The sequence below is a fragment of the Schistocerca americana genome, chromosome 2 (assembly GCF_021461395.2).
Source record: "Schistocerca americana isolate TAMUIC-IGC-003095 chromosome 2, iqSchAmer2.1, whole genome shotgun sequence".
NCBI lineage: Eukaryota > Metazoa > Arthropoda > Insecta > Orthoptera > Acrididae > Schistocerca > Schistocerca americana.
The window spans coordinates 506,479,584-506,507,049 of record NC_060120.1 but is presented as its reverse complement, the minus strand read 5'-3'; the positions used below and the strand labels follow the sequence as shown (position 1 = coordinate 506,507,049).

Below are 27,466 nucleotides of genomic sequence, written 5' to 3'. Positions count from 1 at the left end.
CGATCGAGACTTTCATTTGGGAAATACCAGTGCATGCGACTTATTCTCTAGACTCTCCTTCCGGTTATCATCTACTTGCATCACTGGAACACGCTCTCGCTGAACATCGCTTCAGTTCTTATGAAAATGTACGAAAATGGCTCGTTGACTGGTTCGCTTCCAAAGAAGAACTGTTCTTTTGGCGTAGCATTCATAGCCTTCCGGAGAAATGGGAGAAATGTATAAATAACAATGGAGATTATTTTGAATAATGCTTATAGGCAGCACACCGCGCTTAGTACACGTCTACCGTGGTGCTCGGGGGCCACAGCACAGTTGCGACACCTGAGGATGGGCTTATGAGAGCCCGAAACCGGTCGTGATAATAAAAGAAATTTAGAACTGAAGCGGATTTTCAATCTCTGGTTTGAGTAAAATCTCGTTTATCACTTTCAGACAACAGACGTGTAATTATTGGAACCAAATTCCGGTTTCATACTTCTACATCTGGTAATTCCACGACTGCTAATTTTCAACTATCAGTAAAATTTGTAACTTTATGTTATAAAGGGTAGTGCCCTTTCATACATGACCACATATTTCCATTAGCTTTTAGATTCAAAATTCCCCCTCTGTTTTAATACCCTTATAACTCTCCTGCCAGCCTTTTCTCCTTACCCATTAACAACAAGTTGCAAGCAGCGGTTTGCATCCTGAGATTGGTATGTGCGGTACTGTTTAGCATCGGAGTCATCGTCGAAACCATACAAACCATCCCACCCTACTCCTGTCCTCTAAATATCTGCATGCGGAGGGACTAAAGGTATGTTACGCGGGATGATAGTGAGAAAAGTGCGACATCTCACCCAAGATAGCAAAATCTACAACTGTAATATCATGCTAGAGCAGCTGATTCTCATTGCAGATGAAGACTACACGAAATACCTGAAATAGAATCAAGGCGATTCCTAATAAATATCAGACATTTTGGGTTTACTTCTTAAGAATGCTGGCAGGCACTATGGTTTTCAAGTAACGTTTCAGCGTGGTAGCTTTCTGTAGCCATCAGACACTTAAAGTGCTGAGTTTTTAACCATCAGCTATACAAATATACCTTTATTCTCTACCGGTTTCGGTCTCCCAGACCATCACGCATAGGAAGAAAGGGCAAAAACATCAGCTCTAGCATTTCACCCTTCTCTTGCTTTTCCATCTTATGGGTGTCTTTTTTTCTGCGATGATGGCGTGAGGGACCGCAACCGATGGAGAATAAAGGCTTGTTTGTAGAACTGACAGTTAAAATACAGTTCTCTAACTATGTTTTTCACTTTAGTCTGTAATGTTTGTATGCTTGTACAGAACGTGACTGAATATTGTTAAAAATTACAAGATAATACTACAGTATTAGTCTTATGTGGTTGAAACAGATACAGAGCATCTGATGGTATTTTGATAAAATTTGTTGGAGGTCAGAGATGTTTATCCGAGACATTTTTCAGGTGTCCCCACCAAACGAGAACCTGGCCATTCCGAGCGACAACCGTCCGTGGTGGGAGAGATACCAGCCAGTCTCGTACAGGCTCATTACCCGCTCTGGCGACGAGGCCGCCTTCACCGACATGGTCAACCGCTGTAACAACGTAGGAGTGCGGTGAGTTTAAAGCTTACTTTACAACATCGTAATACTGGCAGTAGCTCAAGAAGATTCGTCTCAAACCGATAGAAAGTGAATAACTTGGCAATCACATCTTTATTTTCTAACGAGTACCCCAAAACGGCTTCACGAAGGCCCGCGATTAGTTTCTATCGAATGAAATAAAGGATTTCTTCTAAATGATCTGTGTTTGAACAGTGCGTTACAGAAACAACTGTCCGCATTTCACTATTAATTTTTAAATTCTCAGCATCAGGTTGAACGTAACAAATAAGTATATTTTATATTATTCCGAATCGCAAACTTCCACTTAGTGTCAAGTAAAGGCTGTCACTGGATTGCTTTACTTAGCAAAATATTTTGTGATATAATCTGTGTAACTGAAATTGCAAGCTGAATGGGAAGAACTAAAATATAGAGGTGTACTAAACTGGAGAATCGACGACGAATTGTAGTTTGCTGCTTCAGTAAATCATCTGAAAATAAATAATGTTACGATCCCAAATAGCAAGTAAAACGTTGTTTCTACATTTGCTGTGCACTGCGGTCTGTGTTGTAGAGGTACCCTATTCCACTAATGTCGAAGTGGTCCGTCTATTTCGGAGAACACGACGTCATCCATATGGTCTCTGAGGTAAATCTCTGCCTATTGCTTCCACAAACTGAAACGAAGAAGATCTTGGAGATCACCTCGACAGAAAATGTACGTTTCATTTGATTCACAAGGGGCTTGAAACGTTGGGTCGTCATACACATCACCTCTGGTTTCTGCGTGCTGGTCGTAGTATTCATCTTTATCCACCGTCATTCCCAGAACACGGTGGTACCTGAAATTCGTCACTATGACACAAAGTAAGTGCCAAATTAATATACTGTAGTGCTTTCATTACAGTTCACTAGTTGTTTTAGAGGTTATAATAACAATTTTTACCACGCAAAAGTCCGGTCTCTTGTGTAATAGCTCGGTACCCTCCAACAAATCGAGCAGTAAAAGATATATGACGCAATGTTTATCACCAGCTTGTCAGGAAAGTAGGACATTCGTGGGGCAAGGTGGAAGGCAGGAGTACGAGTGCATTTGTTGTCCCGGTCCCACCAGTCTAAGAATAGATATACTATTAGATTAGTTTAGGCTTGGGGATAACGCTTCTTACGTATATCAAAAAATAATTGTATTTACGCAGATATGAAGCATTTCCCCAGAATTAACATAAAATACATAACGTACCTACAACAGCAAGCAGCAAGTTTCTACAGTGGTTGTCATAAATCTGGATGTAGAATCACAAAATCAGCATCACGCTATTCTTCGTGTTCCATCATGACACGTCAGCAATAGACTGAACTTCCTTTCCCCAAAGCTGTGTTTCTGAACTGTCAAGTAAGGAAATTCCATGTATACGTTTAGATTACTTTCAAAAATGTGAGTCAATAATTTAACTAAGCCGCAACAGAATAACCAATATACAATGTTTTCAAGAATGGCGATAGGCAAAAGGCGATTTTATTTTCGAACTCCGCTTTCACGACTTAACTGAGTAACATCTTTCACATTCAACGTGACAAAAATGTTAAAGAACAGTTCAAGTGAGAAATGGAAAATGCAAGAACTCTATAAGATGAAAAGCGTGGTTTTCTGCGCGCGTCTCCAACGAATATATTGTAAGCAGTTCTTCGATTATATATCAAAGGTCAACGCTCCATTTATGTAGCTATTACTGAAAAAATTTCGAACACGTACCACTAAATATGCAGAACATTTCACATCGTGATTTTTGTAAGAGATATATAACGCTGAATTCCTGCCGTCATTGCAATTCGGTATTAATTTTATTCCGAGATCTTTGATTTTGTATTGGATAGAACATGTTTATTCTCAGTTACCCCAATACGAAGAAAAGGGAGTGATTTTTCCATTCAGAAATATGAACAGCTCCGTGGTCTCTGGAACTGCCCCATGTTACAAACTATATGATTAACTTTTGAGACAAGCTAAGTTTTTTGGATGGGCTATAAATCGCAATTTACGGAGAGTGCGCAAACAGTTGTGTCATAGGAGGACAAATCATTGACCATCTGATGTCTACAATCTGCCACCGGGTACTCTCTCTATGGTCCGTAGAGGCTCCCTCAGTATGCCGTTAGACTGGCATTTCTAAAGTCGGTACGCAAGGCTCCGGGTAGTATTTCCGATCCATCCCAGAACCTTTGTCACGAACATTCTTCACCGTGTATAATATGCCAAGGAGCAGGGCCGTGCCATCTAGAAGTCTTCTCCTATATGTCCTATTACTATCCTATTAATATTTTGTTTTAAATTATAATTATTGTAAGCAACAGACTTCTGTGACGAGATATTTCTTTTGAAGCAGTGCTACTTTTACTACTAATAACAATAACCTTACTCCCATTATCAAACACCAAGCACTGGTGTGTACTGTCGTTGAGCGCTTGACACTACTATTACCACCAATAACACTCCAGTTCTTCTCCCACTAGTTGAATTAATGTGGGCACGAATTCTTTTGTGGAACTAATACTATACAATGAGGTTAATTGTCGTTACTAAACACGATATGAATTTCCTTCGGTAAACACATTACTTATTTGGGACCTTTCAGGTAAACTCGATGGAGTCTTTCGATAACAATTTTTTATTACTGTCATCGAATGCACTGCCCGCACAGAATGCTGTCTTGGAAAAATGTAAAATAATGCGTCCACTGTGAAGTTTTCCCCTGCGTTTTTGGGAAATATGGTAGTAATACCCGTTGCTTGGCCGCTTTAGAGTCCTCATTTCCTGCTGACCATGGCGCACTGTTTTCTAGTAAAGAGCGTAGGTTCATACGAGGTGAAACGTGGAAACTACGACGCTATACTTGCAGGTACAGTACGTATGTATTTTACTTTACTTTCATTGCATGTTAATCATGGTGGTTTAGTGCATGAGACTACCCAATATAGTGAGGCATTTCAACTAAACACCGAAACAAAATATGCATTTTTCTGTCAATTTTTGAGAAATGCTGTGCGCTAGTGTTTCATTAATGTTCAAGAGTTATATTTTTTATTTTAGTTATTTGTATATTTCATTGATTCAGTTAAGGCCATCACACCTTCTCTTGCATTGCACAACGGACAAAAACTTACAGTGCCTTTTTACATCACAGTTATCCAAGAAATAACAATTTTAATATGACAACTAGAATTAAAGTGATCTGAGTGTCTTAAGAGACAAAGTGAATAATTAATACTGACTATGGGTTAATAAGTTATTGCTGTCAGTGCTTGCACTACTACTGCTGCTGCCGCTAATAGTTATAATAGCAATAATAATATTAATGGCAATAATAACAATAATGATAGTCGTAGATATAAAAAGTGTTTATTGGTATATAATATAGATGTTTCCCGATGTAGCGAGTTCCTAGAATAGGAGATTTAAGGACACAGCATCACTAAAATATATTGGAAAAAGACTAAGACCTAGTTGGAAAGAAGAATGTACAAGGATAACGAGTATGTCAAACGACAACGGTAATCCCTATTGTCACTGTAGTAGATGCACAAATGACCCAAAACACTATTAAATGATCACCGCGACGGTGTATGCCGCCTGATGTCGTTGCGGGCACTTTCCGCAGTAACAAAAGTACGTAAACGGAGTAGGCAGGGCCGACGGATCGCCCTAGCGAAGATCTGGGATGGAAATGGGGAAATCCATTGAGATACGCCACTTTGACAAACGGCAGATTAATATTACGGAGAGCCTGTGAACGACTATTCGAAAACGGCGAAGCTGTTCTAGTGTTCAGGTACTACAGTCATGAGCATCTACGGAAAGAGATGGAAGGACAGTGAAACTACCACTAGGCTCTAAATGGTTGGACGTCCAGGGCTCTTCACAGAAAGTGGTGCTCGGAGGCTTGTCTGCTCTGTAAAGTAGGGTAGATGGTAGTCTGCGACATCTCTGCGGAATGAACACAATGCCAACTGTTTCGGAGCTCACCGTTCATCGTACATTGTTGAACATGGAGCTCTGCAGCAGCCCACCCCTACGTGTCCACATGTTGATCCAAAGAAATCGTCAGTAAAGATTGCAGTGGACATGAGAACATCGGGATTCGACCGTTGATCGATGGAAACATGTTCGCTCTTGCTGCACTAAGTCGATTCTCGCCTCCACAAACGACGTCATCGAGTTGAACGACGGCTTGAAACGTGCAGCGCACCTCGGACGCAGGTTGGTAGGAGCAGTATTATGCTATGGAAGACATTCTCCCGCGCCTGCATGGGTCCTGTGGTAGTAATCGAAGACACGCTGACAACTGCGAACCACCTGCATCCCTTCACGCTTGATGTCTTTCTCGACGGCGATGTCATCTTTCAGCAGTGAAATTGTCTGTCTCGGACCCAGAACCGTGCTACGGTGGTTTGAGGAGAATTATAGTGAACCCACATTAATGTCTCGGTGACCAGCTTTGCCTGCTGTAAATCCAGTGGAACCCGTCTCGATCATCACTGCGTGCGAAGATCAATGGGCCCTTATTTACGCCTATTACATGACCTGTGGGTCGATATCTAATACCACATATCTCCAAAACGCTACCAACAAACTGTAGGATCCCTGATACACAGCGACCGCTACGGTCGCAGGTTCGAATCCTGCCTCGGGCATCTATGTGTGTGATTTCCTTCGGTTGGTTACGTTTAAGTAGTTCTAAGTTCTAGGGGGCTGAGGACCTTAGATGTTAAGTCCCATGATGCTCAGAGCCATTTGAACCATTCTGAACCTGATACACAAAATCAATGATGTATTTCATTCCAAAGACGGACAAACAAGCTATCAAGCAGGTTCTTGTTGTTGTGGTCTTCAGTCCTGAGACTGGTTTGATGCAGCTCTCCATGCTACTCTATCCTGTGCAAGCTTTTTCATCTCCCAGTACCTACTGCAACCTACATCCTTCTGAATCTGCTTAGTGTATTCATCTCTTGGTCTCCCTCTACGATTTTTACCCTTCACGCTGCCCTCCAATACTAAATTGGTGATCCCTTGATGCCTCAGAACATGTCCTACCAACCGATCCCTCCTTCTGGTCAAGTTGTGCCACAAACTTCTCTTCTCCCCAATCCTACTCAATACTTCCTCATTAGTTATGTGATCTACCCATCTAATCTTCAGCATTCTTCTGTAGCACCACATTTCGGAAGCTTCTATTCTCTTCTTGTCCAAACTATTTATCGTCCATGTTTCACTTCCATACATGGCTACACTCCATACAAATACTTTCAGAAATGACTTCCTGACACTTAAATCTATACTCGATGATAACAAATTTATCTTCTTCAGAAACGCTTTCCTTGCCATTGCCAGTCTACATTTTATATCCTCTCTACTTCGACCATCATCAGTTATTTTGCTCCCCAAATAGCAAAACTCATTTACTACTTTAAGTGTCCAATTTCCTAATCTAATTCCCTCAGCATCACCCGACTTAATTCGACTACATTCCATTATACTTGTTTTGCTTTTGTTGATGTTCATCTTATATCCTCAAGACACTGTGCATTCCATTGAACTGCTCTTCCAAGTCCTTTGCTGTCTCTGACAGAATTACAATGTCATCGGCGAACCTCAAAGTTTTTATTTCTTCTCCATGAATTTTAATACCTACTCCGAATTTTTCTTTTATTTCCTTTACTGCTTGCTCAGTATACAGATTGAACAACATCGGGGAGTGGCTACAACCCTGACTTACTCCCTTCCCAACCACTGCTTCCCTTTCAGGTCCCTCGACTCTTATAACTGCCATCTGGTTTCTGTACAAATTGTAAATAGCCTTTCGCTCCCTGTATTTTACCCCTGCCACCTTTAGAATTTGAAAGAGAGTATTCCAGTCAACATTGTCAAAAGCTTTCTCTAAGTCTACAAATGCTAGAAGCGTAGGTTTGCCTTTCCTTAATCTTTCTTCTAAGATAAGTCGTAAGGTCAGTATTGCCTCACGTGTTCCAGTGTTTCTACAGAATCCAAACTGATCTTCCCCGAGGTTGGCTTCTACTAGTTTTTCCATTCGTCTGTAAATAATTCGTGTTAGTATTTTGCAGCTGTGACTTATTAAACTGATAGTTCGGTAATTTTCACATCTGTCAACACCTGCTTTCTTTGGGATTGGAATTATTATATTCTTCTTGAAGTCTGAGGGTATTTCGCCTGTTTCATACATCTTGCTCACCAGATAGTAGAGTTTTGTCAGGACTGGCTCTCCCAAGGCCATCAGTAGTTCCAATAGAATGTTGTCTACTCCGGAGGCCTTGTTTCGACTCAGGTCTTTCAGTGCTCTGTCGAACTCTTCACGCAGTATCATATCTCCCATTTCATCTTCATCTACATCCTCTTCCATTTCCATAATATTGTCCTCAAATACATCGCCCTTGTATAGACCCTCTATATCCTCCTTCCACGTTTCTGCTTTCCCTTCTTTGCTTAGAACTGGGTTTACATCTGAGCTCTTGGTATTCATACAAGTCGTTCTCTTATCTCCAAAGGTCTCTTTAATTTTCCTGTAGGCAGTATCTATCTTACCCCTAGTGAGATAAGCCTCTACATCCTTACATATGTCCTCTAGCCACCCCTGCTTAGCCATTTTGCACTTCCTGTCGATCTCATTTTCGAGACGTTTGTATTCCTTTTTGCCTGCTTCATTTACTGCATTTTTATATTTTCTCCTTTCATCAGTTAAATTCAATAATTCTTCTGTTACCCAAGGACTTCTACTAGCCCTCGTCTTTTTACCTTCGCTACTTCATCCCTCAAAGCTACCCATTCTTCTTCTACTGTATTTCTTTCCCCCATTCCTGTCAATTGTTCCCTTATGCTCTCCCTCAAACTCTGTACAACCTCTGGTTCTTTCAGTTTATCCAGGTCCCATCTCCTTAAATTCCCACCTTTTTGCAGTTTCTTCAGTTTTAATCTACAGGTCATAACCAATAGATTGTGGTCAGAGTCCACATCTGCCCCTGGAAATGTCTTACAATTTAAAACCTGGTTCCTAAATCTCTGTCTTATATATATATATATAATCTATCTGATACCTTTTAGTATCTCCAGGGTTCTTCCATGTATACAACCTTCTTTCATGATTCTTAAACCAAGTGTTAGCTATGATTATGTTGTGCTCTGTGCAAAATTCTACCTGGCGGCTTCCTCTTTCATTTCTTAGCCCCAATCCATATTCACCTACTATGTTTCCTTCTCTCCCTTTTTCTACACTCGAATTCCAGTCACCCATGACTATTAAATTTTCATCTCCCTTCACAATCTGAATAATTTCTTTTATTTCATCATACATTTCTTCAATTTCTTCGTCATCTGCAGAGCTAGTTGGCATATGAACTTGTACTACTGTAGTAGGTGTGGGCTTCGTATCTATCTTGGCCACAATAATGCGTTCACTATGCTGTTTGTAGTAGCTTACCCGCATTCCTATTTTCCTATTCATTATCAAACCTACTCCTCCATTACCCCTATTTGATTTTGTGTTTATAACCCTGTAGTCACCTGACCAGAAATCTTGTTCCTCCTGCCACCGAACTTCACTAATTCCCACTATAACTTCAACCTATCCATTTCCCTTTTTAAATTTTCTAACCTACCTGCCCGATTAAGGGATCTGACATTCCACGCTCCGATCCATAGAACCCCAGTTTTCTTTCTCCTGATAACGACATCCTCTTGAGTAGTCCCCGCCCGGAGATCCGAATGGGGGACTATTTTACCTCCGTAATATTTTACCCAAGTGGACGCCATCATGATTTAATCATACAGTAAAGCTGCATGCCCTCGGGAAAAATTACGGCTGTAGTTTCCCCTTGCTTTCAGCCGTTCGCAGTACCAGCACAGCAAGGCCGTTTTGGTTATTGTTACAAGGCCAGATCAGTCAATCATCCAGACTGTTGCCCTTGCAACTACTGAAAAGGCTGCTGCCCCTCTTCAGGAACCACACGTTTGTCTGGCCTCTCAACAGATACCCCTCCATTGTGGTTGCACCTACGGTACGGCTATCTGTATCGCTGAGGCACGCAAGCCTCCCCACCAACGGCAAGGTCCATGGTTCATGGGGGGGATCAAGAAGGTGGTCGTAATATTTTGGCTCATTAGTGTACGTCATTAACTGTCTCTTGAAGCTGAAGGTGTTATTCAGCTCTGAAATATAGTGAAGGAGGTTATTTCAGAATCGAGTACCTGCTAGTGGTGAGGACTTTGGTAAGGTAGCTGAATGAAGGAGAGGGACAGAAAAGATTTTGCTGTGATGGGAGTGGCTGTTTCTGCCATACTGTTCAGACAACAGCGTTGTCGTCGAGGAGGGATAAGAGGGACAGAGTTTATTGACAAGACAATAGAGAAGACAGAGGATGTGGATATATCTGTCCTCGTCTGCACGCAGCCGGAATAGCTGAGCATGTGATGGTGAAATACGACGAAAGAGCCAGACATCACAGATATAACGAACACAAGCTTTCGTAACTACTTTCAAGCGCGTTCATTACTGATCTCCATGTCCCACAGAATATACCTCACAACATCAAGTCATCGTTTCACATACGAGCCAGAGTCTGGATCCGTGTGGCTTGTAGGAGCTCTTAATTGCAGCAAGATTAGAGTTGTTGGTGATGTGACACATTGTTATAGAAACTGAAATAAACTACTGATCCTTTCCTTATCTCCCGTGAGACTTTTTTTTTAAAAAAAGTGATCATTAGAAGATGAAATTAAGGATTACACACACAGCAAAAAAAGAATCCTATTCGGCCATGGTAAATGACCCATCCCAAGTCCTCCAGATATTGATTCACCGACAAACATTGTAGTAACTAATTTAAAAGGCTAGTGTATTAGATGTGTATTACATCACTGAGCCGGCCGCGGTGGCCGTGCGGTTCTAGGCGCTGCAATCCGGAACCGAGGGACTGCTACGGTCGCAGGTTCGCATCCTGCCTCGGGCATGGATGTGTGTGATGTCTTTAGGTTAGTTAGGTTTAAGTAGTTCTAAGTTCTAGGGTACTGATGACCTAAGATGTTAACTCCCATAGTGCTCAGAGCCACTGCAAAACAACTGACCGGACGAAGAACTATGTATACGATGCCATATTGTGAAATTTCTTGATGATGCAATTCTTTAGCGGTAAGATAATTAGCACTTTACAACTGCTGCTGACCCTGTCATCTAATATTGCAGGATCTACGTGGACGCTGTGATCAATCACATGAGCGCCACGCAGGGCGGACAGACCGGTGTGGGAGGCAGCAGTCCCTCGGCCTACAACTACCCAGACGTGCCCTACGGCCAGAACGACTTTCACTGGCCCCCCTGCAGCGTCACCAATTACCAAGACGCCAACAACGTAAGAACTTACATATACTTGTATCAACTATGGCAACGTAATCATTGACTTGTTCAAAAGAGTACGTTCTCAGTGATGGAATTAACTCAAGCTAAGATAGCGTATTTTTAAGATTAATGTTAATTAAACTTACTAACTTGCTAGGTGAATACCTGGATGGTCCCATCTACCATCTTAGTTACACAACTCACAGACATTTGAATACGTTCGCACTGTTTCATTGCTTACACTACTCACAGGCACCTGGGGCACACTAATTCCGCCCCTGGGGGTACGGGGTGACGGCAAGCAGGGCATTCGGCCCCTCTCACACACTAACATCACCAATTCCATAGTAACAAGGCCGACCCCGCTCTGAAGTAGGACACAGACCCCAGAAATTGATGATGGCACTAAAGTGTTACTGAAGGCATTATCCGGCTGGCGGTGGTGTGGCCGTTCGACTGCGGTGTAGTCGACATGTTGCGCTGGGCCTTGGTTCGTGTCCCAGTCTACTTCGAGGCCTCAGCGTTAGTGGCTGTGGATGTGGCTACCACTAACTCTCATTGCGGTCAAGACCGAAGTCTCCAGTGACGTCTTAGCTGCAGCTAAGAGTGTCTGTACCAAGTCCTGCACCAGAGTCTCTACTGTGAAGTCTAGCAGGATCTGTCCCCTAGCGATCTGCAAAGTTTCTTGTGCGTGCGGTCAATTCAGTTTACTCTTCTCGCTAAAGGAATTATTTAGCAACATTTATAGCTATTGCGTAATGTCTTCTCCCACGCTAAAACACACAAGGACACACACACACACACACACACACACACACACACACACACACAAACACACACACACAAATAAAAAATCTTTTTCCACATCTTCGTTATGAGAAATCGCGTTATCTACGATTGCATACCTGCAAATGTCCCTAGCCCACTTTACATGATCATTTATCAAATACGTCGTGAACAACTTTTTGATACAGTACGAATGTCTGATTGCCTACACTGGTATAAATGTGGAATGGGTGCACACCTGTATTTTCTAATCTAAAGATTACGGCTCTCCTGTGTTGTCATCCTTGGCCTCTCTAGACTCCTTACTGTGCAGCGAAAAATTTTTCTCACCCAATGTTTGCCTCATTCATTACAGGTTTCTCATTTCTAGACGAACAGCTACTGAAGTGTACAGGTTAAGCCTTCTATAGACGGGTTCAGCCCAATGTTTACATTATATAAGCAGAAATATCAGGACACCTCTTAGTGGACGTGAATGTAAGGGGGGGGGGGGGGGGGGCTGTCCACCCTTCGCCTTTATGGTGACAGTGACTCTGCCAGGAACGAAGAATGAGGTGTCTGTATATTAGTGGAGGAATGTCAGCCCCTTCTTTCTCAAGAACCGAAGGTTAGACAATTCTGGAGCGGATTCGACGTTCTAACTCATGCGAAACGTGTTCTATATTGTGTAGCTTGAGGCGGATCTGTTCAGATCTGCATTCTGTGGACGATAGTCCATTTCAGGAGTGTTATTGTTCACAAACTATAGCTTGACAGATGCTGCTTTCCGTTGTCATGCTGATACAAATATTTCATTACTGTACACAGTAAAACTGTAATAAAATGTGTTCTTATCCTTCCGCATGTAATAATTTGGAAGCCGAATCACGTAAAATGTTGCCATGACGCTTCACCACCACCTCTGTAGTTCACAGTTGGTACTACAAATGATGGCACATAACGTTCTCTTAGCATTCCGTCGAACTCAAACCCTTCCATCGAATTTTCAAAAGGTATACTGTGATTCATCACGCCAAATCACTCGTTTCTGGTCATCCACTGCCCAATGGCTCGCTCTTTACAGCAACTCCAACATTGCGTAGCACTGACTACACGTATGTGTGGTTTTAGCTCAGTCATTGTCCTAGCTGAACTGCTGGTAGCACTTTCAGTCTCACGAGTGAGTCTTTCCGCTGATTTCAGGCGGCTTTCGACAACCACCCATCGCAATTCTCGACGGTCACCGTTGGTGTCCATTACATCTGCCTGGTTTTGGTTGACGTCTGCTTGGTTTTGGTTTAGCTGTGGTTATTTCTTCACGTTTCCTTCACAGGTACCAACGCTCGATTTGGGGCAGCCATAACATGGCTTAAATGTTCCTGATGGATTAGTTACTTAGGTGACATCAATTGTCGTCACGGAGCTCTGCTGACCGAGACACTGGCACTGAGCTCTCCTGAACCAGCCATACTGATGGTACTGCTTCTCATTGACAACACTCCCCGCGTCTTTTGATACTGTACTTGCTGGTACGTCTCTCGTGGTATGTAGTAAGCAGTTTCGCGTTACGTAGGAATGTCCGGATAGTGTATTTCTAGTGATACTACGATACTCCACATATTCATTTCCATTGCAATTCCTGCTTGGAGAAAAGATATTCATATACTACACGACAGAGTGATATTTAAACATTTATATCCTGATACAGTTCCATTGAATTTCTCGTTCTCACACTACCTCCTTTCCGCTAACTTTTCGAATGTACTCGGCAAGTACGAAACTGGTCTCTTGATTTCTTCCCGATGGAGCTGCTTCTCCGTCTGAAACTGCATAACTGGGTTTGATTATTAAATCAAAATCATTCCGAAATAAGACTAATAAATTCAAATAGACTGATGAGCCAAAACATTAAGACTTGCTTAATAGCTTACTTTTCTGTCTTTGGATCGAAATACATCACTGATGCTGCGTATCAGGGATCCCACAGCTTGTTGGTACGTTTGTGGAGGCTTGTGGCATTAGATGCTCACACGCACGTCTTGCAATTCGCATAAATAACGGGCCGCTGATATGTGTACGCTGTGATGACGCCCGATAGCGAGCCAGGTGGGTGCCGTAGGATTTACATCAGGCGAATTTGGTGGTCGAAATATCAACGTGAGTTCACTATAATGCTCCTCAAACCACTGTAGCACGGTTCTGCCTCCGAGACACAGATGGTGGTGGTTAGTGTTTAACGTCCCGTCGACAACGAGGTCATTAGAGACGGAGCGCAAGCTCCGGGTTAGGGAAGGATTGGGAAGGAAATCGGCCATGCCCTTTTAAAGGAACCATCCCGGCATTTGCCTGAAACGATTAAGGGGAATCATGGAAAACCTAAATCAGGGATTGAACCATCGTCCTCCCGAGACAAAGACACACTGATGAATGATGACATCACCTTCGGGGAAGACATCAAGCATGACGGGATGCAGGTGGTTTCCAGCCGTCAGCGGTCTTCGATTGCTATCACAGGTCCCATGCAAGCGCAGGAGAATGTCTCCCACAGCATAGAACTCCTCCCACCAGCCTGCGTCCGTGGTGCGCTGCACGGTTTGGACCGCCGTTTACCTCGATGACGGCGTTTGTGGAGACGACCATCGAACTTTTGTAGCAAAAATGTGATTAACCCGGAAAGGCGACACGTATCTATGGATCGACGGTCCTGTGCCCAGTTCAATTATAACTGACAATATCGCTGGGTCAAAATGAGAACACGTAGGGGTGGTCTGCTGCGGGGCTCCATTTTCAACAATATATCATGAACGATGTGCTCCGAAATTGTTGTGTCGGCAGACTTGCCAACACTACGTACACTAATAGAAAGAGGCGGCAAAGATGCACGCGCTAACTCACGCAGGGTGGCGTGAGGTCTGAAACAGGATACGTAATGAATGCTATAAAGAAAAGTACGTAGCTGCTGGAATACTTAACTTTAATCCATCATTTGTACATCGCTCTTGACGATACAAGTGAGACTCGGTAGATACATGCAATGTAATGCTAATGGCGCCTTGCTAGGTCGTAGCCCTTGACTTAGCTGGAGGCTATGCTAACTAGCTGCTCTGCAAATGAGCGAGTCTTCGTCCGTGTAGTCGCTAGCAAAGTCGTCCGTACAACTGGGGCGAGTGCTATTCCGTATCTCGAGACCTGCCTTGTGGTGGCGCTCGGTCTGCGATCACTGACAGTGGCGACACGCGGTTCCGACATGTACTAATGGACCGCGGCCGATTTAAAACTACCACCTAGCAAGTGTGGTGTCTGGCGGTGACACCACAGAAATAGTTCTGCGTACACCAGTATTGTGCTCTGTCAGCAGACATGCCACAGATCATAATCTGTTCCGCTTTATGAAGCAGACAAACCTCCGATCCCACGTTCTGTAAAGAGTCGTGGACGTCCAACCATCTAGCGCCTATTGGTAATTTCACAGTTCTTCTGCCACTTTCTGTAGATGCTCACGACAGCAGTACTTGAACATTCGACCAGCGTCTACATTTTCGAGATACTCGTTCACGGGCTCTGCGTAATAATAATGTACCCTTTGTCAAAGTCGCTAATCTTAATGGATTTCCCCATTGTAGTCCATGTCTTCGCTAGGATGTCTATTCCATTTACATACTTCTGTTACCGCGTCAAGTGCCCGGAACACCACCAATCGGCATCCAAAATCACGGTAAGCAGTGATCAGAATGTTTTGCCTCATCAGTGTACATGACCTTAGTAAAAGTGAATATGTAAGACTTGACTTGGAATCGTCGATCTGGTGCCGACTGATTTGCCACGTGGGGTAGCCGCGTGGTCTAGGACGCCTTGCCGCGGTTCGCGCGGCTCCTCGCGTCGGAGGTTCGAGTCCTCCCTCGGGAATGGGTGTGTGTTTTGTCCTTAGCGTAAGTTAGTAGAAGTTAGATTACGTAGTGTGTAAGCTTAGGGACCGATGACCTCAGCAGTTTGGTCCCACACGACCTTACCACAAATTTCAAATTGCTTTTATGATACTCTCTGAAGTTTCGCATCACGAAGAGCAGTGCTGCAAGACTTACTTTCCGTGTCCAGGCAAGAACATGTAAGCCCTCTTCGGTACTGCAGTGAAAACATTGTAGATTAGAGTAATTTTACTGATCTAACTGTTTCGTAATACTACGACGACGAGAAACCACCGACAGGTTCTGAGAGTACGAAGTGATTTAGTACACCTTTTTCTTTGTTCACACTTGTCTTTACTTTATAGTTGGAGGAATCTTCGAAAATCTGTCATTTTTCCATATTTTTCTTGAAAATATAATTTCATTTGATTTCCGAATGTAGTTAAAAAAGAAATACTAAGCAGAAGTTACATGAACAGATACGTTTCATTGAACATACACCTTTCTAATGACAGATAGAACCAGTAGTCTACCAGAGTTTTTGAGCTACACTTCTTAGATTTCCATTTTACACCACTTCGATGTCCAATTTCGGACGACAGAAACCAATAATTGAAATATAAGTTTGAACTGTTGTTGTTATGTCTTACTTTCAGGTTCGCAACTGTGAACTGACTGGACTTCAGGATCTGAACGATGGATCAGATTACGTGCGTGGCAAGATCTCGGAATACATGAACAAGCTCATCGGCATCGGCGTTGCTGGGTTCAGGTACTGTTCCAATCAGTTTTAATGAAAACTGTTTGTGTTAGTAGGACAAATTTCAACCTTGTGTCAAGAAATATATTTAAGTTACTCAGGTCATTCATAAGTGTATACACTTGAAAATATCCTACAATGAACTGGAATATATTGGTGTAGGCAATCTGTAATTACTTTCTGTATGAGGCACTGCTTGAGAACAACGTTTGTACCAGCTGAATGTCTGACGAATACGTAACCATTATAGCTGAGTCCTAAATGAACAAATAACAATGATACTTTTCTAAGTCAATGAGATTAAACTTTGGGGTAGTCCTCCACTACTTTAGCAATCTCTAGCTATGGAAGACGTGGAAAATGCTGGCTTAACCACTATATGTGACCTATGCGAAACCCAGACTTAGTCAGTAGGATGCAACACACCAGATAAACGGTGTAACGGAACGATGCTCTTAGCTTGTGGAATCTTTTTCTCAGTTTTAAGTTCATACGGACGACCTTTCCCGTCCTTATAAGGAAAGGAATTGCAAATGTTTTTAGCACGCACCAGAGCGAAAGCCGGCCGGAGTGTCCGAGTGGTTCTAGGCGCTACAGTCTGGAACCGCCCGACCGCTACAGTCGCAGGTTCAAATCCTGCCTCGGGCATGGAGGTGTGTGTTGTCCTTAGGTTAGTTAGGTTTAAGTAGTTCTAAGTTCTAGGGGACTGATGACCTTAGCAGTTAAGTCCCATAGTGCTCATAACCATTTCAACCATTTTGAACCAGAGCGAAAGTTTCAAGAATCCCGCATGTATAGCTATCCCTCTGAAGATAAATTTCAAATTACGTCTGTCAGTTATGATAAACGCTCACTAAATGTCCACGACACTGCAAATAATTTTTTCATTCGTCGGCATTTCGTGTAATTTTACATCAGAGAGTATAAAAAACGATATATACACATATTTAATGCTGCTTCCCAAGCACTCAAAATGCTAACTCATCAGAGGACAATGTATGGCTCCAAGTCAGTATGGTCTCACTATATTAATGTGACACAAAACATGTTCTTAAGTGAGTCCCGACGTCACTTTCAAGAATAAAAATATTCCCCATCTACTTGCTATGGTAAAGCTTATGAGGCAGAGAGATAATATTCCACATCTACTTGCTATTGGCGCAGAGTCTGAGGAAGGTGAAACAGTCACCTTATTTGCAACGTCCGTGACTGAATATCATCAACGCATGATGTGCGTGACACTATGGTACATCACCTTCCTGAGCCACTGCTTTACCTTTACTCGACTCGACGTGAATACTAGCACAGAGCGCACTCCTGGAGCCCAACATTTGAAAAATGATCCAGCTGTGAGCTATGTGTATAGTCAGAGTGTCTTTGTGAGTGTGACTAAGAATTCTTCTTCCTGTAATACACTTGAACATCTGTGTTACAAGTTAGCAGAAACTTATAGAGAATTTACAGTTTGTACGTTCTTAATAAACGGTACATTTTATTTATAGATAAGACTCTTTATTGATCGGTACACCAAGAAGAGAAATAACAACTATTACGTAATATTCGATTAGCTTCCCTCTGATTATTTCATGTAAGCTCCTCCTACAACCCCACACACTCCGATCCTCGGGCCGTAGCGGGTAGCCGTGTACTACATGCCGGTGAGCGCGGTCTTTACGGCGTTGGTCGTTCACGACGCCAGTTGAGGGGTTTTCAGTGACCTATGAACTAAGAGCACTACAAGTTTATCGTGAAAAATGTGTCAAACTTCGTCCGATAGTACTAAACTGTCACGCACGACCTTTGATGACACGGAGGCCTGATTCTCATACTTAAGCTCGAAGGCCGCCTAGTGACGTGACGCGACAGTAGCGCTCCTAGCGCATTACCTTAGAACTATAGCGTCCGTGATGTTACTGATGATGGGATAACTTATCGATATAAGTGCCTCTACGTTTCCCAACAAGCCACGCCTACAAATTATGCCTCAAATCAAGCGTTTTTTCGGCAGTGCATTCATTTTACGTTCACCCCATCTTCAGATGCTTATATTTAATTACGCGTCGTGGACATTTACTCATCACCTTTTACAATTTCTGTCTTAAGATCTTCAATTTCAAACTTCCGCAATGCTTTTAGTAAAGAAACAACATTCAGGGAATGTAAGTAAATGTAAACAACTGAAGATGGGATAATTGTTGCCCTGAAATGTCACTATGGAAAAATAGATGCCTGTAAAAGCTACTGGTGGCAGATAATTCCTTATAAATTGCCTTCACTGCCACAGTTTGTAACACCTCCGTTTATGTATCCCGACCTGATCTGATGGAATAGCAGCCCAATATTTATTATTAATATGACCGTGTACCTAATGGGGCTGGTAATCGGAATTGACTGCTACGGAAGTTGTTACTTTCCAGTTTGTCCTGTTCAATACCGTAATAATGAAATGTCTGGTAACAAGAAAAACACCAACACAGTTTCACTAATTACGAACCTATATTCGTCTCAAAAACACAAAAAGGAGGAGACAGCCACTACCTTCATCATACATATCTAATTACGGCTAATCTCAGCACAGGCTTCTTCACTTTCCATTATCGTCACACGCTAATCCATCACTGCATCCAACACTGCAATCCAAGGTGATGCCGGCGCGATAGACGCGAAACCAAAATATCGGCACTAGAAATGTCACTGACCACTTCTGTAATGATACTTCTTCACTTTCCCGGTATTATTTCTAGTACAAAGGGGTCTGACCACGGCGATGGCGACTCCATTCTCCGTTAAAGCCTTGCATTTCAACAACGACCTCCACACATCTCTACCCGCAACATGGCACTGGCTCAACTCCACACTCGCTCTCGCAACACGACACGATCGATTGTTCGCCCTATCGACCTGTGCCGAGTGCAAATTTATAGTAAGGGCCTACGGACCCCTTACAAGTTGCAGTGTTCTAATGCATCCACAACGGAAAAGAATTATTTACTAATGTTAATATGAGAAAGAAAAGCGAAGTAAAATACGGGAATGAGATTGGCAATGCAAGTCGACAAGCGAAACTGAGTAACTTATCGAATTTTAGCCACAGGCAGGACATTCGCTTGTTGTTTATATCCAGTGGGGACGAAATGGCATTGTACGCGGCACCTTCCACATGCAAGTGTCAACTGCAAACCCGAGACGAGCCGAGCATCGCTGGAAATAGCCGAAAATGCGCCTTTGGCCGAGTACAATGCGAGAGTCACACTGCTTCACCGGCGTATTTCTCCGCGGTAACCAGTCGCAGGCCAAATGCGGCATACGGGCCGCTGGTTGGTCAGTCAGGTACTAAATTATCAGGGGAGATCTAAAACTTTCCGTCTGAGGGTGTTGCTCCAGCGTATACACTGATGAGCCAAAATTTTATGACCACTGCCCTCCGCCACGTTGAACGCCTCCTGGTGGTCTTGGGAACATGTGATCCAGTAAGAAAAAAAATGGTTCAAATGGCTCTGAGCACTATGGGACTCAACTGCTGTGGTCATAAGTCCCCTAGAACTTAGAACTACTTAAATCTAACTAACCTAAGGACAGCACACAACACCCAGCCATCACGAGGCAGAGAAAATCCCTGACCCCGCCGGGAATCGAACCCGGGGACCCAGTAAGGAATGAATGTAGGTAGAAGAGAGATGAATGGACAGTGATTATAGCGAAGGTACGAGCCGCAAATTCGGAAATACACTGATGTAAGCGGTTTGACAAAGGGCACTTCTTTGTTGCGCTGCGGCTCGAAACGAGAATCTCTGAAACCGCGAAGCTGATCACCTGTTGAGCACTACTGCTGTGAGCACCTATGAAAAGTTGTGAAGGATGGTGAAGTAAGCGTAACGAGTAGGCCGTATGATATTCGATGACCATGTCTCATCACAAAACGTAGAGATAGGAGGATTCCCCACTGTGTAATCCAGGATAGGCACCGACCTGTGGCAGATCTGACAACAGAGTGCAATTCTGATGCAAGCACACGGAGCTCCACATCACACGAAGCCTACGGTTTCCTGTATTAACCCTACGACATTATCAGTTATGGTTGCAGTGGGCACAGCATCACTGAGTTTTCATCGTAGATCAATATGAAACGTGTCGCCTGTCGAATGAGTCGCATTTCTGGTCACATCTGGTCGACGGTTGGGTCCTTACACGCCATATCCGAACGAGTGGCTGCAAAGAACATGCACCGCTCACAGATGCAGGCCGCTGAGAGGAGAGTTGTGCTGTGGGGCACAATGAGCTGGTCTTCCATGGTATCTGCGGTGGTATTCGAAGCCATCATGCCAGCAGTGAACGTGAACATTATTGCGGACAACCTACATCGCTTTTTCCTTGAAGTCACCCACTAGGTCGATGACATCTTATAGCAGGATAACTGTCCGTGCTACAAGGTCAGAATCGTGCTACTGTGGTTTGAGGGGCATTATAATGAAGCGTCACTGATGTCTCGCCCAGCAAATGTGCCTGGTCCGTACCTACAAACAGGGCGCCAGCTGCGTGCTCGTATAGCACCATCACGTAATTTGTGGGAATTACGTGACCTCTCCGTAGACATCAGGTTCCACACACTTCTGGAATACTGTCAAAGACCTGTAGAATCCATGCCAAGCAGACTTTCTATTGCACTGTGCTTCAGAAATGGAGCAACACGCTTTGACAAAGGTTGTCATGAAGTTTTGGCTCATCGGTGTATGCAACACGGCGGGAGTCCGATGCAGGTAAGCACCGACGTGAAGGCAAGGGATTAGAGTAGCATTTGGGTATTTCCCACGCGAGTGCATGGGGAAACGTTTTCACCAAATGTGTCCAAATAGAACAAACGTGCTGATATTATTTTCTTGCCTACTAAGGGATGTAACAGCGGTTGACGTGCATCTGAGAATAAAGAACGTATCTGGGGCACTATGTCCGTCGAAAACCACCGATGCATAGAATTGCGCTATAAGGGCTGCCCTTGCTTCATGATAATGCTCGTCCCCATATCGGAAATATAGTAAGCCAGAGGTTGCACCGACTTAAGTGGAAGGAATCGAGCACCTGCCCTAAGGTCCGGAACTCTTACCACTCGATTATCAGGCCTCCGGTCTCTAAAAAAAGGTTTTGAAAAGTCGACGATTCATGTCGGGTGATGACGTGCAGTGGCAGTTATGTACTTCTTCATATAGTGGGACACGGTTCTTTACCGAACGGATGATTCTTCGTTGGGATGATTTCCTCAGTCCTCACGGCGGTTTTGCATGATTAACATACTGAGTCTGGATTGTACAGCCTTCGAACGGATACATAACGATCGCTCGCAAGTCAGTACATTATGAAAATTATTGGGAAGTACCAAGAAAAGTAAATTAAAACTGATTTTACAATAGTCACTTTTACGTCACTAATTTTGCCAAGAGTCCTCCGAAAACTACGAAACTAACTAAGAGATTGCGCTGGAGTGCATTATCTAATAGAGTGAAGAGGCGAACAGTAGAACATAAAGAGGTATACATACATGTATGTACTTATCATTCGTATAAAGCGAAGGCAGCCTCATTTAAAAAATATATAGCTGCTGTGGGACCATATTACATGGAATCTCATATAACCTTAATAACCCCTTTAATGAGTTCTGTCTCGTAACTTGAAAAATGCATTGGTCCTCTACGTATGTAATTGTATTACTTCCTCAGGTCGATAAACAGCCCTAAGCACACCTTAGGAATCAAGTTTGGAAGCAGTTTAGAAGCAAACGGACGTGAGACACGGCGGTCTGTATAATGTAGGACAGGAGTGGACGGCGTACGTGACTGGTCAGCTACGTAAACAACCGGCCAGGCCCCTGTTAAACTGCGTCGGAGAGAGCCGCTTCTGCGACGGGGAGGTATGCCGGCACAGGGTCGTGTCTGCTTGGCGGATTAACGGTGAGCGATCGGTTTGCTGGCCAGCATAGGTGTTGTTTTCGGGCGGTTTTCCATATCCACTAGATAAACATGTGGCACGTGCCCTTGTTCCGCCTCAGATGCAGACTACGCCTGCACAAAGGCTTTACCCTGTGCTCAGTCAGACAGGGTACACCGCTTACGTCCAGGAGGGTGAATAAGAGACTGATAGCCTTCAGCGTTTGGTCTCCTTAAACACTTACTCAGTATCAGCGGCCGTCGATATCTGTGTAAGTGGGAGACGCCGGCATGTCATCAGAAGCTGGGAAGAGGCACTAGCATTTCGTAAACGTCGCGCTCACACAGCGGGTTTCGCGGCAAGAAAGCCACAAATATTTTTTTTTGCATTGACACAGTGAAAACCTTCATAGACACAATAGGTGTTTGCGAGATGCATGTAGAACAAAATAACGAAAACATTGAACATACGCGAAGTAATGTACCTTTTGATCTTTTGATACGAAGGCGTGGTGAAAAGTAATAGTTCCGAATTTCGTATGTGAAGACTCCTGAAGCTTTCTAAATAAAACAAACCTTATTACATTCTACATCGTTTTCATCATAACTTCATATTCTCAACCTTCTGCCTTAAAAGGCTCCAAACCGCAGTGTGTCGGCGTGTAACGTAACTGACTCGGTGCGTGAGACTTTGCTATAATCGACTTTCTGCTTCGAAAAGTTCGTTCACATAATGGGCATCCTTTGCATCAGTGTAACAATACCAGACCACACACGAGCTCTGCGACAGCTGCAACAAGCCTACGCTTTGTTCCACTGGCATTGGTCATTATGTGCACAGTACCGACTTGGCACTATCTGATTTTCATCTGTTCCCAAAACTTAAAGAGCAACTTCGATGACTTCACTTTGATATTGATGAAGCGGTGCAAGCAGAGATGCGGTTATGGCTCCGTCAATAAAGTCAGACATGTTACAGTGACGGTATCAACAAATTAGTCTGTCGTTGGGATTAATATGTTCGGGTGACTCTGTTGAGAAACAAATATGTTGACATGAAAAATTAAGATGTAATATATTAATAATACTTGTTTTATGTTAAAATATTTAACATTCGGAGGCGCTAATTTAGAGCATGCCCTCGTGCTCTTGTTAGATCATTAATTGCACACTGTAGTCGCTGAGAAATAAAGTTCCATCATATTTCAAAATAGGATGGTGATCTGAATACTGGAAACAGGTAACAAAATACGTCCCATAAACTACAGCAAATGCTTCAGGCCTTACACAGAACACCTGCAGTTGATAAGTCATTCGACCTAATAAACGCCACACCTGCCCGCTACTCCGTGTAGTGGTTTCATCTGCCGTGGATAGTGAGTGGTTGATGGATTGAGTGCCACAACAGGGCAGACAATTCTGCGAAACTGCCTGCCGCAATCAGTGATGGCCTCAGTGTAGTTCCTTGACTCAATCACAAATTCATTGGTCCACTGCTTGGAGATTAATTTGCGATTCCTGCTAATGGTACCTTTCCGTGCTAGTAGCCAGAAATTAAACATACACCTTTACAGTTTGGTGTACGATGACTTCTTATCTTTCAGGATCGATGCTGCAAAGCACATGTGGCCCGACAATCTTGCCAAGATCTATGGTGCACTGAGCAATCTCAATAGCAACTACTTCGGCAGCGGGAAGAGGCCCTTTATTTATCAGGAAGTGATCGACCCTGGTAAGCAAAACCGAATCACTTACTGATGTGATCATTATGTAGTGGATTTACATTGGTTAAATTCTATATTTTGTTGTAGGCACTGAAGCTGTAAAGAAAACGGAATACATCGGGATGGGAAGAGTCTGCGAATTTACGTATGGTTCCCAGCTGGCACCATGCTTCCGGAGGAAGAACCTCATGAAATGGCTGGTCAACTTCGGTAACAAATAATGATAAAAAGTTTAATTTTGCAGCTTTGATTTCAGTTCTGTTGTTGATAGCTTCACATGGAAGCCTTATTTCAGAGTCATTATGAGTTCTCCGAATACGGCTGTTTCACTCAGCAGTCTGTAGTACAGGGTGATTCAAAAAGAATACCACAACTTTAAAAATGTGTATTTAATGAAAGAAACATAATATAACCTTCTGTTATACATCATTACAAAGAGTATTTAAAAAGGTTTATTTTTTCACTCAAAAACAAGTTCAGAGTTGTTCAATATGGCCCCATCCAGACACTCCTGCAATATCAACCCGATACTCCAACTCGTTCCACACTCTCTGGAGATGTTAGAGAATTGGCTCTTCCCTCAGCTCGAACAAGAAGCACAACAAATCATATTTCAGCAGGATGGAGCGCCACCACATTGGCACTTATCTGTCCGTAACTACCTGAACGTCAACTACCCGAGGCGATGGATGGCCGCCAGGCAGCCCGTGACAGAGCACTTCATGACTGGCCTCCAAGATGCCATGATGTTACCCCCTGCGATTTTTTCTTATGGGGGTATGTTAAGGATATGGTGTTTCGGCCACCTCTCCCAGCCACCACGAGAAATAACAGCAGCTATCCAAACTGTTACGCCTGATATGCTACAGAGAGTGTGGAACGAGTTGGAGTATCGGGTTGATATTGCTCGAGTGTCTGGAGGGGGCCATATTGAACATCTCTGAACTTGTTTTTGAGTGAAAAAAAACCTTTTTAAATACTCTTTGTAATGATGTTTAACAGAAGGTTATATTATGTTTCTTTCATTAAATACACATTTTTAAAGTTGTGGTATTCTTTTTGAATCACCTTGTATAGAGGAAAGTGTGTACTCCCATTTCTACTTTTTTTATTATTTCACTTTCTTTCAAAAATGGCTCTGAGCACTATGGGACTTAACATCTATGGTCATCAGTCCCCTAGAACTTAGAACTACTTAAACCTAACTAACCTAAGGACATCACACAACACCCAGCCATCACGAGGCAGAGAAAATTCCTGACCCCGCCGGGAATCGAACCCGTGAACCCGGGCGTGGGAAGCGAGAACGCTACCGCACGACCACGAGATGCGGGCTCACTTTCTTTCAACCAAAGTAGATTCTCAAGCAATTAATAGTTATTGCATGGTTTGAAATCGGACTATCTATCGTTTCTCAGGTGAGGAGTGGGGCATGGTTAACGGAAACAACGCTTTGGTCTTTATTGACAACCATGACAACCAGCGGGGTCACGGTGGTGGTGGTGACGTCCTCACCTTCCGGGAACCAAGGCTTTACAAGGTAAGCACTGATGTTACCCGCACCATTCAGTCTAGTCCGCCTTCTGTCGTTCTGTCAGTTACTTAAAACACCCTTTAAAAAACTAAAAGAATCATAGAGCTTTTCGCCCCTACTTTAAAAAATAACGGTATAAGACTTTAAATTTTCTGCATGGATGTCATAGAAAACTGGAACTTCCTTAGAAGTTGGACATTCTGGACGACTAAATCGCTTATTTAAGCCATCCTGCAATTGTTTCCTCTGCCTTGTTTACGCAGCATTGAACGAGCACTGAATTTTCTGGATTTCTATGTGGAAGGCAAAAGTTTTGAAATAAGCAGTCCTAGGAGCGTTCTTTCATTCTAGTAAGTGTACTGCTGCATCGTAAAACGTGGAGGAAGAATAACTGAATAAGGAATTATTCTGATGATTGTGTTACTCGCAGCTACCACAAATCGATAAGATGTTGGACGGGGACGAACATGTTATATATAGTAATTAAAAGTTGAGAATGGAAAAGTAAATTAAGCGATAGCCGTTCGCAGTGTTGAGCAGTTACCGTAAAACTCCACCACCGAAGGAGCACGACCACGTTGACGTCCGAACAGTTGCCTTATAAAGTTAATGCACGTTGTGGTTGGTCCACAGAGAAATCCGAACAAAACACATTCAACTTTGATTCTAATGGCACAAGAGAATGATAACTGACACATGGAACACGATAACCAATTACTTTCTCCTGTTACATCAAGTCAATAAAGGTGTGAGCCAATGTCATCTTCTAGGTGGTGTACAAAACATGTAACACAGGTCATACATGAAACTGGATTAGCAGTAGACATTCAATTAATCTCCCCAAAAAGGTCTGCTGCCATAAAAAACAGTCTACTAGCAAAAAACGCACCACGGAAGTTGTAATCTACGTCATTATTATTTAGAACTCCTTGTAGCCCCTTATGACTGATGATTTATCCAGTTTACCCGACATCATTCAAGAGGCCCCTTGTTTATGCTACGCTGTCAACACATCTGATCCATCTACGTGAAGCCCTTTTACATTGTATTCTTTCCTGGAAAATTTGGAATTTTCCCCCATAACAAATTATGTCCCTCCTGTGACGAGCAAACTGAAGGATGGCGGTTAGTATTCATACCTCTCGTCTTTGATCGAATAACAACACTAGTTCCTAAATGTCACTCATCTGAAACACTATGTCTCCTCTACTTACAATATGCTGCAGATAGTAGATGCACTTTCCTTCTAGGAATCCAAAAGGCTGTCTCCTCCGTTCTCACATAGTAAATGACAACAGGAAGGTACGTTGTATCCTCTCAAACGTCTACATCTACATATACGTGATTACTCTGCTATTCACAATGAAGTGCCTGGCAGACAGTTCAATGGACCACCTTCAAGTTGTCTCTCTACCGTTCCACTCTTGAATGGCACGCGGGAAAAACGAACACTTTAATTTTTTCTGTGCAAGCCCTGATTTCTCTTATTTTATGATGATGATCATTTGTCCCAGTTTAGGTGAGTACCAATAGAATGTTTTCGCAATCGGAGGAGAAAACCAGTGATTGAAATTTCATGAAAAGATCCTATGGCAACGACAAAACCTTTGTTTTAATGATTGCCACTCCAATTCACTTATCATGTCTGTGGCACTATCCCCTCTATTTCGCAATAATACAGAACGAGCTGCCCTTCTTTAAACTTTTTCGATGTCATCCATCAGTCCCATCTCATGCGGATCCCACACAGTACAGCTATACAACAGAATAGTGCGAACAAACGTAATGCAAGCAGTCTCTTTAGCAGACCTGTTGCGCCTTCTAAGGATTCTGTCAAT

At 43.1% G+C, this 27,466-nt stretch overlaps 1 protein-coding gene across 1 annotated transcript in view; it reads left to right on the top strand.

Moving 5' to 3' along the window:
- Positions 1-27,466, top strand: part of LOC124593713 (alpha-amylase 2-like) — an 84,939-nt gene that overhangs the window by 40,513 nt on the left and 16,960 nt on the right. The window contains exons 3-8 of the mRNA XM_047132022.1: positions 1,479-1,630; positions 10,870-11,035; positions 16,349-16,464; positions 23,975-24,102; positions 24,182-24,304; positions 25,513-25,634. Coding sequence (XP_046987978.1) covers positions 1,479-1,630; positions 10,870-11,035; positions 16,349-16,464; positions 23,975-24,102; positions 24,182-24,304; positions 25,513-25,634 — 807 coding nt within the window. The remainder of the gene's footprint in view (positions 1-1,478; positions 1,631-10,869; positions 11,036-16,348; positions 16,465-23,974; positions 24,103-24,181; positions 24,305-25,512; positions 25,635-27,466) is intronic.